The 14238-nt window shown below is 40.0% G+C and overlaps 1 protein-coding gene across 1 annotated transcript; it reads left to right on the top strand.

The window, feature by feature from the left end:
* Nucleotides 1–900: 900 nt before the first annotated feature.
* Nucleotides 901–14053, top strand: vps11 (VPS11 core subunit of CORVET and HOPS complexes). Its single transcript, XM_046040617.1, has 16 exons — nucleotides 901–1078; nucleotides 1942–2090; nucleotides 2186–2321; nucleotides 2430–2593; nucleotides 3144–3391; nucleotides 4711–4912; nucleotides 5047–5198; nucleotides 6866–7052; nucleotides 7296–7439; nucleotides 9681–9878; nucleotides 10024–10185; nucleotides 10346–10479; nucleotides 11966–12168; nucleotides 12340–12511; nucleotides 12815–13037; nucleotides 13548–14053. The coding sequence occupies exons 1-16, from the start codon at nucleotides 937–939 to the stop codon at nucleotides 13710–13712; spliced, it is 2781 nt and encodes a 926-aa protein (XP_045896573.1). The 5' UTR covers nucleotides 901–936; the 3' UTR covers nucleotides 13713–14053.
* Nucleotides 14054–14238: the final 185 nt, after the last annotated feature.

The raw sequence follows: 14238 nt of genomic DNA, 5'->3' as shown, positions 1-14238 counted from the left end.
AACCATTTCCATTTTATTAGTATCTATTATTTACATGCTAGTGCTTATTATTTTGTTACTAGGAACTATACTATTAATTACAAGTAACTATTCCACTCTTACTAGTAAGAATTAAAATGTCACTATCAACAAGCCATTTTACTAGTCATTAATGACTAGTAACAAAAAATGTACTAGTTGGAATGTAAATGTTAGTATTTTTTGGAATAGTTACTAGTAACTAATGAATCGGTGATATCTGAACTGCAGAGCCCCTGGATTAAGTGGCAAAAATGTGCAATTAGATATTATAATAACGAATGGAATAGTTACTACTTTTAACTAATAATTAAGTCTTAGAATGGCTCGCCATAAACACGTGCTTCACAGGTGCTCTGTATCAGCACCCTTCATTCAGCCTCACGAATAGAGTGACCAGACGTCCCGAAAAATCCGGGACAGTCCCGAATTACGAGCACTTGTCCCAACCCCTTTACGGGTCTAATTAAACATACACTGATCGTTGTATAGTTCTCTTGCTCCTGCAGGGGTTGCAGGTTATCTGTACATTGTGTCAACAGCGTTGTTATAGCCACAAAGTAACACTCGTCGTCGTGCTCTTTTCCCCTTGTTGTTTTCTTGTGGTTAGTGGAATTTACAGTCGCGAGGACAGGGAAAGTGTAGCTTCAGGCAGCCACGGCACGGCGGAGATCTGACACTGCACTGATTACATGAATAAAATAAATATAAAAATTAGGTAACAGGTCACGATTTACCTACATATCCACAGTTGTATTTTTCCTAATAACAGACAGGTGACTTCATGAATGTACCGGTAGCCATGCCCCCCCCTAATTTCAGCCATTCTTATCTGGTCACCCTACACACGAAGCCGGTTTGCTCACGTGACTTCAGAGTCACATGACCCCACCCTGTTAAAGCTACTTTGCTAACAAAATGGCAGCGTTCTTACAGTGGAGAAAATTTGTCTTCTTTGATAAAGATACGGTGAAGGACCCTGTGGATAATGGGAAAAATTTTGTTCTGCCGAGCGGAATATCGGCTTGTGACTCCGGCCGAGGTCATATTGTTCTGGGAGATATCCTTTAACTGCACTAATTAGCGAGCTCAGCTAATGTTATTCTGTGTTGGCAGCTGGTGCTAGCCCCGACTCAGCAAATGTGAAAACAAACCGAGGCAACTTGGTACCTGAGACAGGAAGAACTTTAACTTTACCTTAACCGTAAATTGAAGTAATAAGATGTATTGACAGCAACGTCAAACCAAATTCTCTTTAAAATATTCAAATTAAGTGTGGACTTACTGTTCGCAAAGAACCAGCAAACGCTGAACAGCAATAAGCTAAACGACAACCCTACAGTCCTCCACCTGCTGAGGAACGTTAACTCAGCTAACTTGAACTTACCACCTTACAGGCAGGCAAACGCAAGATCCAGTTTAAATGTGGACATTTTATCGAAATAATATTCTGCGTTTTTGGGTCGTCTGTATGCTGGATTTTCCAGTGGTTTTTGACATGTCCAAGGTTTCAGTTATTATGTGGCGGTATCACTACCTGACAAACAAGCTAACAGTAAATGACGAAATACGCCAGTGTATGAACAAAGATTTGTATAAAAGTGAAAATTTACAGGAAGTTTCAAGTTTATCTACAGCCCAACGAACAGGACATGTTCCCTCTTCACACAATCCAGCATGCATGCGTAGCTCTTGTGTATTTGAAGCACACAAACACAGCTGACCTTTATACAACACCACGTTACAGAAATACTGCGTTGTATAATTGGTTAGTGGGGTTAGAATTGAAAAGATTTTTTAAAGCTTTAAGTGTTCAGAGATTGACAGACAACAGGAATGGCAACTCTTGCTGCAAAACATGCCCTGTTTACTATATTTCTTGCTGCAACTGTACAGAATTGTCCTTAACCTCCATAATGTTACATATGGAAGGCAAAGTCTGGCTTTTGACACGCTCCCTACAGTTCACATTCTTTCAGGCCTACAAGTTGCGGGTAACACACCTCTACCAGCTGAAGCAGCACAGCATCCTTGTATCAGTGGGGCAGGATGAACAGGGAATAAACCCTCTAGTAAGTATGTTCCCCAGAGAAGCCTAAAACACAGAACAATTGTGTCAGTGACTTTAATGGACCACTACTACATCGAACTGCTTCTCATTTTTCAGGTAAAGGTCTGGAACCTTGACAAGAGAGACAGTGGAAATCCTCTCTGCACTAGGATTTTTCCCGCAATTCCTGGCAACAAACCAACTGAAGTGTCTTGCCTCGGTGTACATGAGAACCTCAACTTCATGGCCATTGGTAATACAAAGATAGGGTCTGCGCTCTACCCCTTGACCCAGTAATTACATTATGGCTAACACAATAAATCTCTTCCCAGTTTGTAATGGACGCTGTGTTTCTTGACAGGCTTCACAGATGGCAGTGTAGTTTTGACCAAAGGTGACATCACCAGAGATCGTCACAGTAAAACTCTGACTCTGCACGAGGGAACCAGCCCAGTCACAGGCCTCGCTTTCCGCCAAGTGGCAAAAGTCACAAATCTGTTTGTTGCCACTCTGGAAAAAGTCCATGTAAGTCTGGTCATTATCAGAAAATTCAGCTTAACCATCATTTGTCATGCTTAAACCAGAAAGTTTTATATAAAACTAATAACGGTAGAATTTTCTCAACCTGAAGATGAACATACTGTACAGTCATGACGTTATGAGTTTTTTGAAAATATTTTTTAATCTAGGGGCCACTCTGATTTCCTGTCCACTCTCTTCTTGTCTCCCCATGCTCAGTGCTACATAGCTGACCTTTATACAACTTTACAGGAATACTGCATTATATTATTGGTTAGTGGGGTTAGAATTGAAAAGAGTTTTTAAAGCTTTAGGTGTTCAGAGATTGACAGTCTAGCTTTGGATCCCATATCCTAAAACTACAACAGGAATGGCTACTCTTACTGTGAAACATGCCCTGCTTACTATATTTCTTGCTGCAACTGTACAGAATTTTCCCAACCTGAAGATGAACATAGTGTACAATTATGACGTTATTAGGTTTTTAAATGATTTTTAATCTAGGGGCTACCACTCTGATTTCCTGTCCCCTCTCTTCTTGTCTCCCCTTGCTCAGTGCTACACCCTATCCATCAAAGAATACCCTAAGGTAGAGCTGGATACACACGGCTGTGCATTGCACTGCTCCTCCCTGGCAGATCCCTCCCAGGATTCCCAGTTCATTGTGGCTGGGGATGAATGCGTGTACCTGTATCAGCCTGATGAACGAGGGCCATGCTTTGCCTTCGATGGACACAAGCTGTTGGCCCACTGGCACCGCGGATATCTGTTTCTACTTATCAGGGATGCAAAGTCACCCAACAAGTAAGACAACACGGAATAAATTAGATATGAAGATAAATTAGATAAAATAATCGTGGAACGAGTTAATTGCTTATGTGGCACCTTAGATGTTCACATGGTAATATTTTCTGCTCACAGTAAAACATGTACAGGTAGTACTGCAACCCTTCTATAGGTGCTTAGCTGTCAAATTAAGTTTCAGCCTATTTAAACAGGGCCGCACCTGAACAAAGCATGCTGGGGCTCCTGTGATATCTAATTTAAGGAGATCCTGTTCAGAGCCTCAAAATATGGGGGGGGTGGATAAAGAAATTCATACAGATAATCACATAGAGGGAGAAAGACTCCAGGCAGGTCCACACAGTAATGAGGCCAGACAAACTTTAAGTGACAGTAAAAATATTGAAGCAAATTAAACAAATTTATTAGCATTATAAAGTAACTTTACAGCAGCCGTATGACACAGTCTTACATTGTTTCACTCAGTAGCTTCCTGTGATAATAATAATATTATCTTATTATATATAATAATAATAATAATAATAATAATAATAATAATAATAATCTATTGGCTCATGGTAACAGTCCAGTGCCATATGATTGAAGCAGCCAGCAATACTTAGTAAGTAGGCCTGTTTTTTTTTGTTTTTAAACTAATATTTCCTCACGTATAACTTTCGTCTTGCATGATGAATACATAATTGCTGTGTCTCTTCAACCATTCTTCCAAGTTCAGCAGTGGAAACACTTTCTTTTGTTCTGCGTTGCTTTTGAGACATTTTCAGTACGTTTCAAAAGAACATCAAATCTGACATAGTGGTACTCCATATACATCTAATGAACTGTGCTTATTTATGTAATGTATAGTCTTAGTTGTGTGCAGTGATTTAAAATGGGGCTCTTCTGATGGTAATTTGTGACAGGGTTGGTAAATATCCCTCTGCATGTTAAAGGCATGTCACACTGTATTGTCTGGGTGTTAGAAAACACAATTAGAACATATTTGTGTTTGCTAAAGTCCATTTAAAGGGATGTAATGTCAGTGGAACCTCATGTAAAGGTACATTAGTAAATGATGATCCCGTGTGAACAATATATTAAACGGAGCATATTATTCAACACTGTCTTGAATAGTGCTGTGCATCACATTCTGGGGTGCAACATGTTTAAAAGTTTTACCACTTTGAGGGCAGGGTATAAAAAAAAACAAAAAACACAAGGTATTTCACAAGGTAATCCCAGGTTTTAGTCCAGCAGATGATAAACAGCTTACCAAACTCTCCCTTAAAGACACGGGTTTCCTGTGAGACTGCTGACAGCGTTGCGTTTCTACTCAACAGGACAGAGTTTGGTAGCAGGGAAAGTTCTTCATCAGACAAACAGCTTCTGACCATCTATGACCTGGACAACAAGTTCATCGCCTACAGTGCCTCTTTTGATGATGTCATCGATGTGGTGGCGGAGTGGGGCTCCTTCTACATCTTGACCAGAGATGGAAAAATGTTTATTCTTCAGGAGAAAGACACGCAGACCAAACTGGAGGTGAGGCCAGAGGGTACCGCCTGTAACTGATGATTCAACTGTAATGAAGAGTTGGTCCCTTATAAATCAGCTCACGGACTAATATTACTATGGATCAGCTAGCAGGGTTGTAACCTCCTGGTTTGTCTTTTAAGATGCTGTTTAAAAAGAACCTGTTTGTGATGGCAATAAACTTGGCCAAGAGCCAGCATCTGGACAGTGATGGACTGTCAGAGATCTTCAGACAATACGGCGATCACCTTTACCTTAAGGGAGACCATGACGGTGCCATCCAGCAGTACATTCGGTAATTCCATCACTAAACATTTGCATGGGTTTAAACTATTGTTGTTGTCTGTCTGACAGTGATTGCAACATGTTTGACTTATCTTTGAGAATTGTATTTACTGCTTCTATTCTGTTCAAGGTTTCACCTGCTAAAAGGGAGTTTTTCCTTGCCTTGGTCACCAAGTGCTTGGTCTTGCTGGGAATTGTTGGGATTCGTAAATAATATTACAAAGAGTATGGTCTAGACATGGGCCCTGTTTCAGAAAGCAGGAATTTGTGTAGCCTGAGCTGAGGGAAACTCTGGGTTATCTGTTTCAGAGACCGAGATCAGATAACCCTAGATCAGTAACTACGGTAGCTTATGCCATGAACCTAACCTCCTCATGAGGAGAGTTTCTCTCTGACTCCTCCCCTCCTCCCTGCTGTCTGAGACACTGTTTCATTTCCTCATTCACACAGTTGATATCAAAGCACATACGGAACACATTCATTTGCAGAAGTTTACGTGTTTAGAAACGTCAAAATCCAGGTTAGATGTTAACATGACTTGATTGATATCAGGACAGACAGTGTTCCTCAGCACATGACAGGCAGATCTATAGGCTACATTGTCCTTTATAACACTGAGTCTGTGGATTAAGGTTGCACTGACACAGTTAGTGTGGGCTACATTGCTGCAGTAATCACTGTTTAAATCAAGCTGATCATGTAAAAGCTGTAACTGACCATTGAACAATCATGTCATATTGTAATTAGTCACCCTGATGGAACATTCCTATCATAGTGATCATCAATGATGATTGTTGTGCAGCTGAAACGACTTTAACATTCTAAAACTGGACTAAATGTAGTTTAAAAGTGAGTTTTTGAATATTAGCCACATGTAGTCTTAATGTGTTTTGACAGTATTTCATTAAATACAAAATGAGCAACATTTTTAATGTAAAATAGACGTCTTAAACTTTACATTCAGCTTGAACCTAGACAAATTTTTTAACAGTATATCACTGAAATCATGATTACTGGGTCAGACTGTGACTTTACAACCACAGGTCATGGCTAAGCCGTGTCTTATCTGTTTGATCCATATTTTCATCTTCAATTAATTCCATTGGAATTTTGTCACAGCTGGATAAATATTCTTAAAAATCAAATTTAACATACAGAAGGATTCCAGCACTTTACCATTCATTAAGGAAATTCCGGGATGGTAAATGCTGAATAAGCGGACCACGCTGAATAAAATGTAATAGTTTATACTTACTGACTCCTTCACTGTTTAAGATAAATGTCATGATCCGTGTTGGCATGCATTCACTAGTGCCAATGGATTAAAATGGAGGCTCTGCCCTTTGTTTACCCGTTGCCATAGTGAATGGTAGTTTTAGAGCTCCATTGACGATGGCTTTTTTTCATCCCCATGCATGCGCTTCAACATACTCAGAGCTGATTGAACTGATTCTGGGGCCTGCTCTACATCAAAAGTGCAATGAGATAACTTGTGCTAAGAATTGGCACTGTATAAAATTGAACTGAATATTACATCATGTAGCAGATCTGCCATTATGATTTTGTAGTCTGGGTTCATGTAGCACTTGGTGCTTTATAATCACATAGCTATCAGAGACTTGCTTGTCTCCCCCATTGATAAAAGCACTCTTAAAATGTCACTGTTTTTCCCCACAGTACCATTGGGAAACTGGAGCCATCGTATGTCATCAGGAAGTTCCTGGATGCACAGAGGATCCACAACCTGACAGCATATCTACAAGCCCTCCACAGGCAGTCACTGGCTAACGCAGACCACACCACACTGCTGCTAAACTGTTACACCAAGCTGAAGGACAGCTCCAAGTTGGAGGAGTTTATTAAGGTGACTGACCAGTAGAAGTAAGCGCTGAGGATGTAGGTTTTGGTGATACAAATGAAAAAGTAAAGGATCTCCTACTGGAAAATCAAACTGCTTTTTTACGACAGCGACGTGGTTTCAGTCCTAGAACAGATGAGTCTCAGTAAAAGTACAACACGTAATTTAAAGCCTACATTCTTAATGAACAGGTCACTAATGGCTGCCATATTATAACACCATTGTTCATTCACCATTGTACTTCAACAGAGCAGTGAAAGTGAGGTCCACTTTGATGTTGAGATCGCCATCAAGGTTCTGCGGCAGGCCAGCTACCACAGCCACGCTGTTTTCTTGGCTGAAAAACACATGCACCATGAATGGTACCTGAAGATCCAGCTGGAAGACCTCAAGGTAAAAAATAGTGAAAGATGGATTAATCAGCCGACTGATTAATCGCGCCGATATCTGGCATTTTGAGATCATCAGCATCAGCTGATGCCTGTGCTCATGACGCTAATGAACAAGTGTCACATCTGCAGGGAACCTTGTCAGTGGGCTGCTGTGGAACGACACATTAGATGACACAGCTAAAATCTTAGACATATTGAACATACATACATATTCATGCAACTGAGTTTGTGAAACTGCCACTGCAGTGATTGTTATATTATCCCAAACATGTGCCTTTGTGTATATAATACACAAACAACAATGGTCCGAGGCAACGCCCTTGTGGATGCCACAGGTAATCATACATGTTGTCAAGCCAAGTTACGATAAACGCATGGACAAGTTTTTCTAAATCTTGCTGAGACAGAAGTCTTGGAGGTCTGACTGATGACTACAGATTGTCTGGCTTGGATTGTGGTCTGTACAGGTAATCCCTGCATATAAATGACAGTGAGGGGTAATATAAAAATGCTATAAGATATTATGAACTGTATGAACAGAGTGAAATTAATCCCCTAAGATAAACACAGTAATGAACTGTAGTATAATTATGTATTCGTATGTGAGAGCATAAATAGTGCAGCTGTGTAGTTGCAGTGGGGGTCTCACAGGCAGGGAGTGGAGCACTGGTGATGCAGTGGGCAGTTTTCACCACGCAGTTGCCGTACCATACCTGGGATACAGATGCTCTTCTTGGTGCTGTGGTGGATGTTCACCAGAGTTTGAGGAGACAGATTAACTTTAGCGACTGAAGCTAAGCACTTGCAGTTAATTGTTCTTTGGGTCTAAAGACAATTATTTGGTTTTATCTTTGTTTAACTGCAGAAAAGTTTGGCGAATCATTTATTCCTTGTGTATGTACTCAATGCTTGTGTGGGACCATAGTGACCTGGCGATATCATCACGAGCATGTTGAACACAAGAGGCCCAAGAATGGGGAATGATGCATGTTGGTCTTGTACACTCGCATATGTAATTAACTGACGGACTCAAAGTAGTCCCAGTCCTTTAAATAGGATTCAGACCAGTTTAGCACTGTGCCATAAGTCCCACTCTGTTTTTCAGTCAGTTTAGTTATAGATTGTAATAAATTCACACAGTGGGGTCCAAAGCAACACTTGTATCTTCCCACTGCTGAAACCTGCTGTTCTGGTCTTTTTTGAAGGTATGGTTCAAATATAAGTAATGTTTGATATTTATGTATATATTAAATTAATATAGATGTAAATTTATACATTTAAGTATGAGAAGTAGAAATGGCAGTAGAAAACTATTTAGCACACAAAATGAAGTAGTTTAGACAATTTCTTACAACTTCCGGTACAGGCCCACCCCCACTTTTTCTGACATTAGCTTTTTGTTACACCCCAAGCACCAACATCATCATTTGGTGAGCACAGTAACTCAGTTATCTATATCCATTTGAATTTTTTCTTTTTCTCTGTCTCTCTTTGAAAATGAAGGTGCTGCTGCAAACATTCTTTATTAGTTGAATACAGCACTGTCATCTTTATACAGCAGACCTCTGATCTCTGTGGCATTCAGGGTGAGGCCAGGTGCCGTGGAACTCTAATTGGTTCGCTAATTATTTGATATATAGATTGAAGAGAATTGGACTGAGATTGCATCCCTGCCTCACTCCCCGGCCCTGGGAGAAGAACGCTGTTTGTTTGTTTCCAATCTTTATGGCACATTCACTTTTTGTGTACATGTTCTTAATCAAATCAAAGGTTTTTCCTCCAATGCCACTTTCAAGTAGCCTATAGAAAAGGCCCTCGTGCCAGATGGAATCAAAGAAACAGGCATATACCTTTCTTTTCTTTATGTTTAATTCTTGATTAATCAAAGTCTGGAGGGTAAGAAACCAATTTGGCATTTATGCCAGAAAGTTGACATGTCGTTTATTAATGATGTTGCAGAATATTTTTCCCAGGTTACTTGAGACACATAATCACTGGTAGTTATTTGGATCATATTAATCTCCTGATTTATAAACTGGGGTTATTAAACCTTTGTTCCAGATGTCTGGAAAAGTTCCAGTTGATAAAATAGTATTGAATAGTTTTAGTAAAGCCAATCTGATTTTATGGTCTGAGGATTTGATCATTTCGTAACAAACATTAACGTTGAAGACACCTGTCTCAAGCCATCACTTTAACAGTAGAAGACGTTTCATATTCCATGTTTCCCTCTAACATCCAGAATTATCAGGAAGGCCTGCGTTACATTGGACGTCTGCCTTTCGAACAAGCTGAGAGCAACATGAAGCGTTACGGCAAGACACTGATGCACCATGTTCCTGACGGTACCACACTGCTCCTGAAGGGCTTATGTACCAACTACCAACCCAGCGGAGACACCGCTGAAAAAGATATCCTGGACAGGGGTTATGTCAACAAGGTCAGTAATTTTGTTCTTGTTTGTGTTTAATACAATTTTTTTTACATGATGCTGTAATAGCATGGTCCTGAAATAACCAGAGTGATCCTATAAATTTATCAGAAATGTTCTCCTAAACAACTGTCCATATGGGTTTTGGTTTAAGGCCAACTCTGAGGAATTTATCCCAATTTTTGCCAACAACCCTCGGGAGCTGAAAGCCTTCCTGGAGCACATGATCGAGGTGGACCCCCGTTCTCCCCAGGGTGTGTATGACACACTACTGGAGCTCCGGCTGCAAGACTGGGCTCACGAACAGGACCCAGAGGTCAGTCCAAAACACACAGACTAGCTATGAATTTGCATAATAAATGTAATACTATTTGCAGTAGATAGAGATGTGTGATTATGTTACTCTCTGTTAAATTTTGACTAACATGGGAAAAATCTTTTGAACTTGTTTTTTCTCTAATGCATATGTTTGACAGAGAAAAAAGGTCCTGCAGGGGGAAGCTGTGTCGCTGTTGAGGAGTGACCACACTGTGTTTGATAAGGCTTTGGTCCTCTGCCAGATGCACAACTTCAAAGAAGGCGTCCTCTACCTTTATGAGAAGGGCAAACTGTAAGCGATGGAGACAGAACAGTGTCTGAATATGTATGAAGCACATTGTAACATGTCATTACTCAGTGCTTCCATGTGGGAAGTGAACCTGAATGACCAGCTAACACCAAAAGCCAGTTTAGTGCACATGTTAAATGAGATCATCCTGTGTGGGTCGTGATTGAGTATTAATTAGAGCCCGATCATTATCGGATTTTTAAGACCGATTTTATATTTTTTCTGCTTTTCAGAAACGCATAACATAAACAAAGATTATCACTAAGATTTGTTACGTGTAGTTATGAGATCTCACTAAGATAACATGACATAATGCAGTAGGTTAAAAGGCTTTTTTATGGTTAGAAATAGTAATTTAAACATAAGTACAGCTGATTGCTGTGATTTGTAGTAGATTTAGTGAGTTGCCAACAAGGGAGTTGCAGAGCGCCTTCTGGTGGAGAAACTATGCAACGACAACACACTTAACATGACTGAAGGATTTCTTCCGTCTGTTTCTTTATTAAATGAGCATTTATCGGCTGTTATAAACAGAAACCAATTTATTTGCAATTAGCTCATATCGGCCAATAATATCGGCATTTCGATAAATCAGTCGGTTCTATTATTATGATAGATTAATAAACATCCAAACTTTACTAATGAGGATGAATGATCAAATGAGCTTTGTCAAATCCAGTGTGTTTTTGTTTTAATCTAATTAATGTCTATATCAGACCACAGGGAAATCTATCTACTAATTTATACCATTTATTAGGGGTGGGAATCTCTAGGCACCTTACCATTTGATTGACGAGATCAGAGGGCTGCGATGCAATAATAAAATGATTATCAATACATATTGATGCATATATTTTATATCCAGGATTTTTGGATAATTAACGAGCATTTCATTTGCACATTAAAATCCAAAAGAAACATCTCCTCATTAGCTTAAAAGGACTAATTTGCATCCCTAATATGCTTTACTAACCTCAGCTCCTCCCGGTCACCATCCTTTCCTCTGCTCTGCAAGCTTTCACCGTCATTATTTTCCGCTCACTGTCACTCACCCGCACTGCCCTATTCCTTCAAAGAACTAATTTACCCTTATAACAGCACCTGTCATGTAGATGTGTTAGCATGCTCACACAGTGTACAAATGAAAATCATTAGTTGCATATTGATATTAATGATCATGTGAAGTTTTTTCAGCGGCGCTCATTCATTCAGCAGTGGCTGTGCGATGAATATAGGGCAAAGAAAATAGAAGCTGTGTCAGTGTACTGTAAGATCTTTAGGGGAAACACTGGTCTGATATGTGCGCACCACAGACTGTTGGGGGACTGCACTTCCGAGAGTTCCGCCTTTTGCGTTCCGTCAACATTAAGTTATCAATTAACAGGTTGTCTCCGTTTGGGAGGGGCTGAGAAATGTGATCCAACATAGTATATAAAGTATTTATGTTATGACTGTGGATAAATTGGACATGATTTGCATTTGGGTGCAGGTACCAGCAGATAATGCACTACCACATGCAGAATGAGGAGTACGGAAAAGTGGTAGAAGCCTGCAAGCGCTATGGGGACCAAGAGGGTTGCCTTTGGGAGCAGGCGCTGGGATACTTTGCCAGAAAAGAAGAGGACTGCAAGGCGTACATCAGTGAGGTCCTACATCACATTGACCAAAACAACCTGATGCCTCCACTACTTGGTGAGCTGGTGGACATTTTATATCATACTTTGTACATGTGTGTTTAGATTTTGATATAAATGTCACTTTAAAATTTGTTCCACTTTGAAAACTTTGACATGTCTTAGCCTCACTAGGATGTTGTTTGAAAAGAAGCACAGCATTACAGCCATGATTTTTATGCGGCCGTAGTGGTGCAGACACTGGCACACAACTCGACAGCCACTCTCTCCGTCATCAAGGACTACCTCATCAACAAGCTGCAGAGGGAGAGTCAGCAGATAGAGGACGATGAACGCAAAATACGCCAGTACCGTGAAGAAACTGCTCACCTCCGCTCCGAGATCCAGGAGCTCAAAACGAGGTGGGTCACATGAAGGATGGGATTTTCCATGAACTTAACTCTTGGACAGCCAGGAATATTTTTTTTTTATCATTCCCAAGTCCAGTTTTTATTGAATAACGCCACCAGTTCTACCAGTTTGTTACTACAATTATGTCATCCTCATTTTTCTCATGACTTTTATTGTTGCTCCTGTCAGTTACAGCCCTTGTAGTTTAGGGGGTTGGAGTGGTGGCAGGTGAGGGCTGGCAAACAACTTGTGCTGATGTGACCTACAGAAGTCACATACTGTGAGTCTAAATCTCTACTCCAATATTTCCCCAGTGCCAAGATATTCCAGAAGACCAAATGTAACATGTGCAACAGCCCTTTGGAGCTGCCGTCTGTTCATTTCCTGTGCAGCCACTCCTTCCACCAACACTGCTTCGAAAGCTACGCCGAGAGTGAGGCTGAGTGCCCAACTTGCACTCCAGAGAACCGCAAAGTCATGGACATGCTGCGTGCTCAGGACCAGAAACGCGACCTGCATGACCACTTCAACAGACAGGTAAAATACCTGAGCTTTGACTAGAAGGAAGTTATATAATATTGAAGCTTATAGGGCACTATATTAAAATGAAAATGTAATTCCACTATAGCATAATAGTTTTCCACATATGGATGTGTTATTTGAGTATAAATGAAAATGTAATGAGGACAAGTAGTCACATACTCATATGGGAGTTTTATGACCAAAAGCTGTTTGACATTTGACATTCCGCTTGTACAGTGGACGATAACCAAATGTTAATCAACATTTGCTATATAAACAATGGATCCTCATAAACCATTTATGCAAGTCAGAATGAAAATGCAATTTTTTAACAAGTTTAAAATGAAAACTTCAAATACTTTGTTTCATTCATGATTTCCATAATCTGTTTTAATCTAATCTAATTGTCCACTTTATGTATCTCCACAGACATAATTAGGTTATAATTTTACAAGTTGATTGCAGTGCACACCACAGGAATGTTTGAATAAAACCAAGTTCTTGTGTCTTTTCTGTGGTTTTCAGTTACGCAGCTGTAATGATGGTTTCTCTGTCGTGGCTGACTATTTTGGTCGAGGGGTGTTTAACAAACTGACTCTGGTCACCGACCCTCCTGGCAGCAAAACTGTTGGAAGTCTGGAAGTAAATCTGCAAAGAGACCTTCTCATCCACACCAAGAGAAACTGCTAGAAACCAGCTTTGTATCGCTTCACATCAGTGCAGGCTCTCGACGACATGCTTTGCTGCCGCTTTATTTAGCAGCAAATGCTGCTGCTTGCTTTTAGTACCTGTGATGGACCTATGTGCATAATTGTGTTCCGAGTTATTATTCACTGGGGACCTTTATAAATGTACTTCATGCAGTGTAAAACATGTAATACTGTAAACTTTGCTGAATCATACCTTGGATAATTTGCTTGTATTCCTTATGTAATCTTGCACATATAGATAATAGTTCAACTGTCTGTCATTAATGAAATTATTTAATGTCTGTTACTTAAATTTGAGGATTAAAATTGTGAATAAAGTGACTAAGTGCATTTTCTAAGTGCAAAATACACACAACTTATCATATGTTGACATGTTTGTTTGCCACCCTCTGAGGAGGGCGAGCTTTGCAACAAGAATTCTTCTTTCATTTCTCTTAAATGTAATGGAAAAGTCCTATTACTGCAAATAAGCTGATGTTTTCTTTTTTAGTGGATTTTTACAACAC

The sequence above is a fragment of the Micropterus dolomieu genome, linkage group LG23 (assembly GCF_021292245.1).
Source record: "Micropterus dolomieu isolate WLL.071019.BEF.003 ecotype Adirondacks linkage group LG23, ASM2129224v1, whole genome shotgun sequence".
Taxonomy (NCBI): domain Eukaryota; kingdom Metazoa; phylum Chordata; class Actinopteri; order Centrarchiformes; family Centrarchidae; genus Micropterus; species Micropterus dolomieu.
The sequence above is the reverse complement of the archived record's forward strand: the minus strand, read 5'-3'. Positions and strand labels throughout refer to the sequence as shown.

Bases quoted from the DNA above. Each gene is read 5' to 3' on its own strand.
- vps11 (XM_046040617.1), top strand. From the start codon at position 937: ATGGCAGCGTTCTTACAGTGGAGAAAATTTGTCTTCTTTGATAAAGAT. The intron at 2,091-2,185 runs GTAAGTATGTTC...CTCATTTTTCAG, and splicing joins AACAGGGAATAAACCCTCTA to GTAAAGGTCTGGAACCTTGA. The intron at 7,440-9,680 runs GTAAAAAATAGT...TCTAACATCCAG, and splicing joins TCCAGCTGGAAGACCTCAAG to AATTATCAGGAAGGCCTGCG.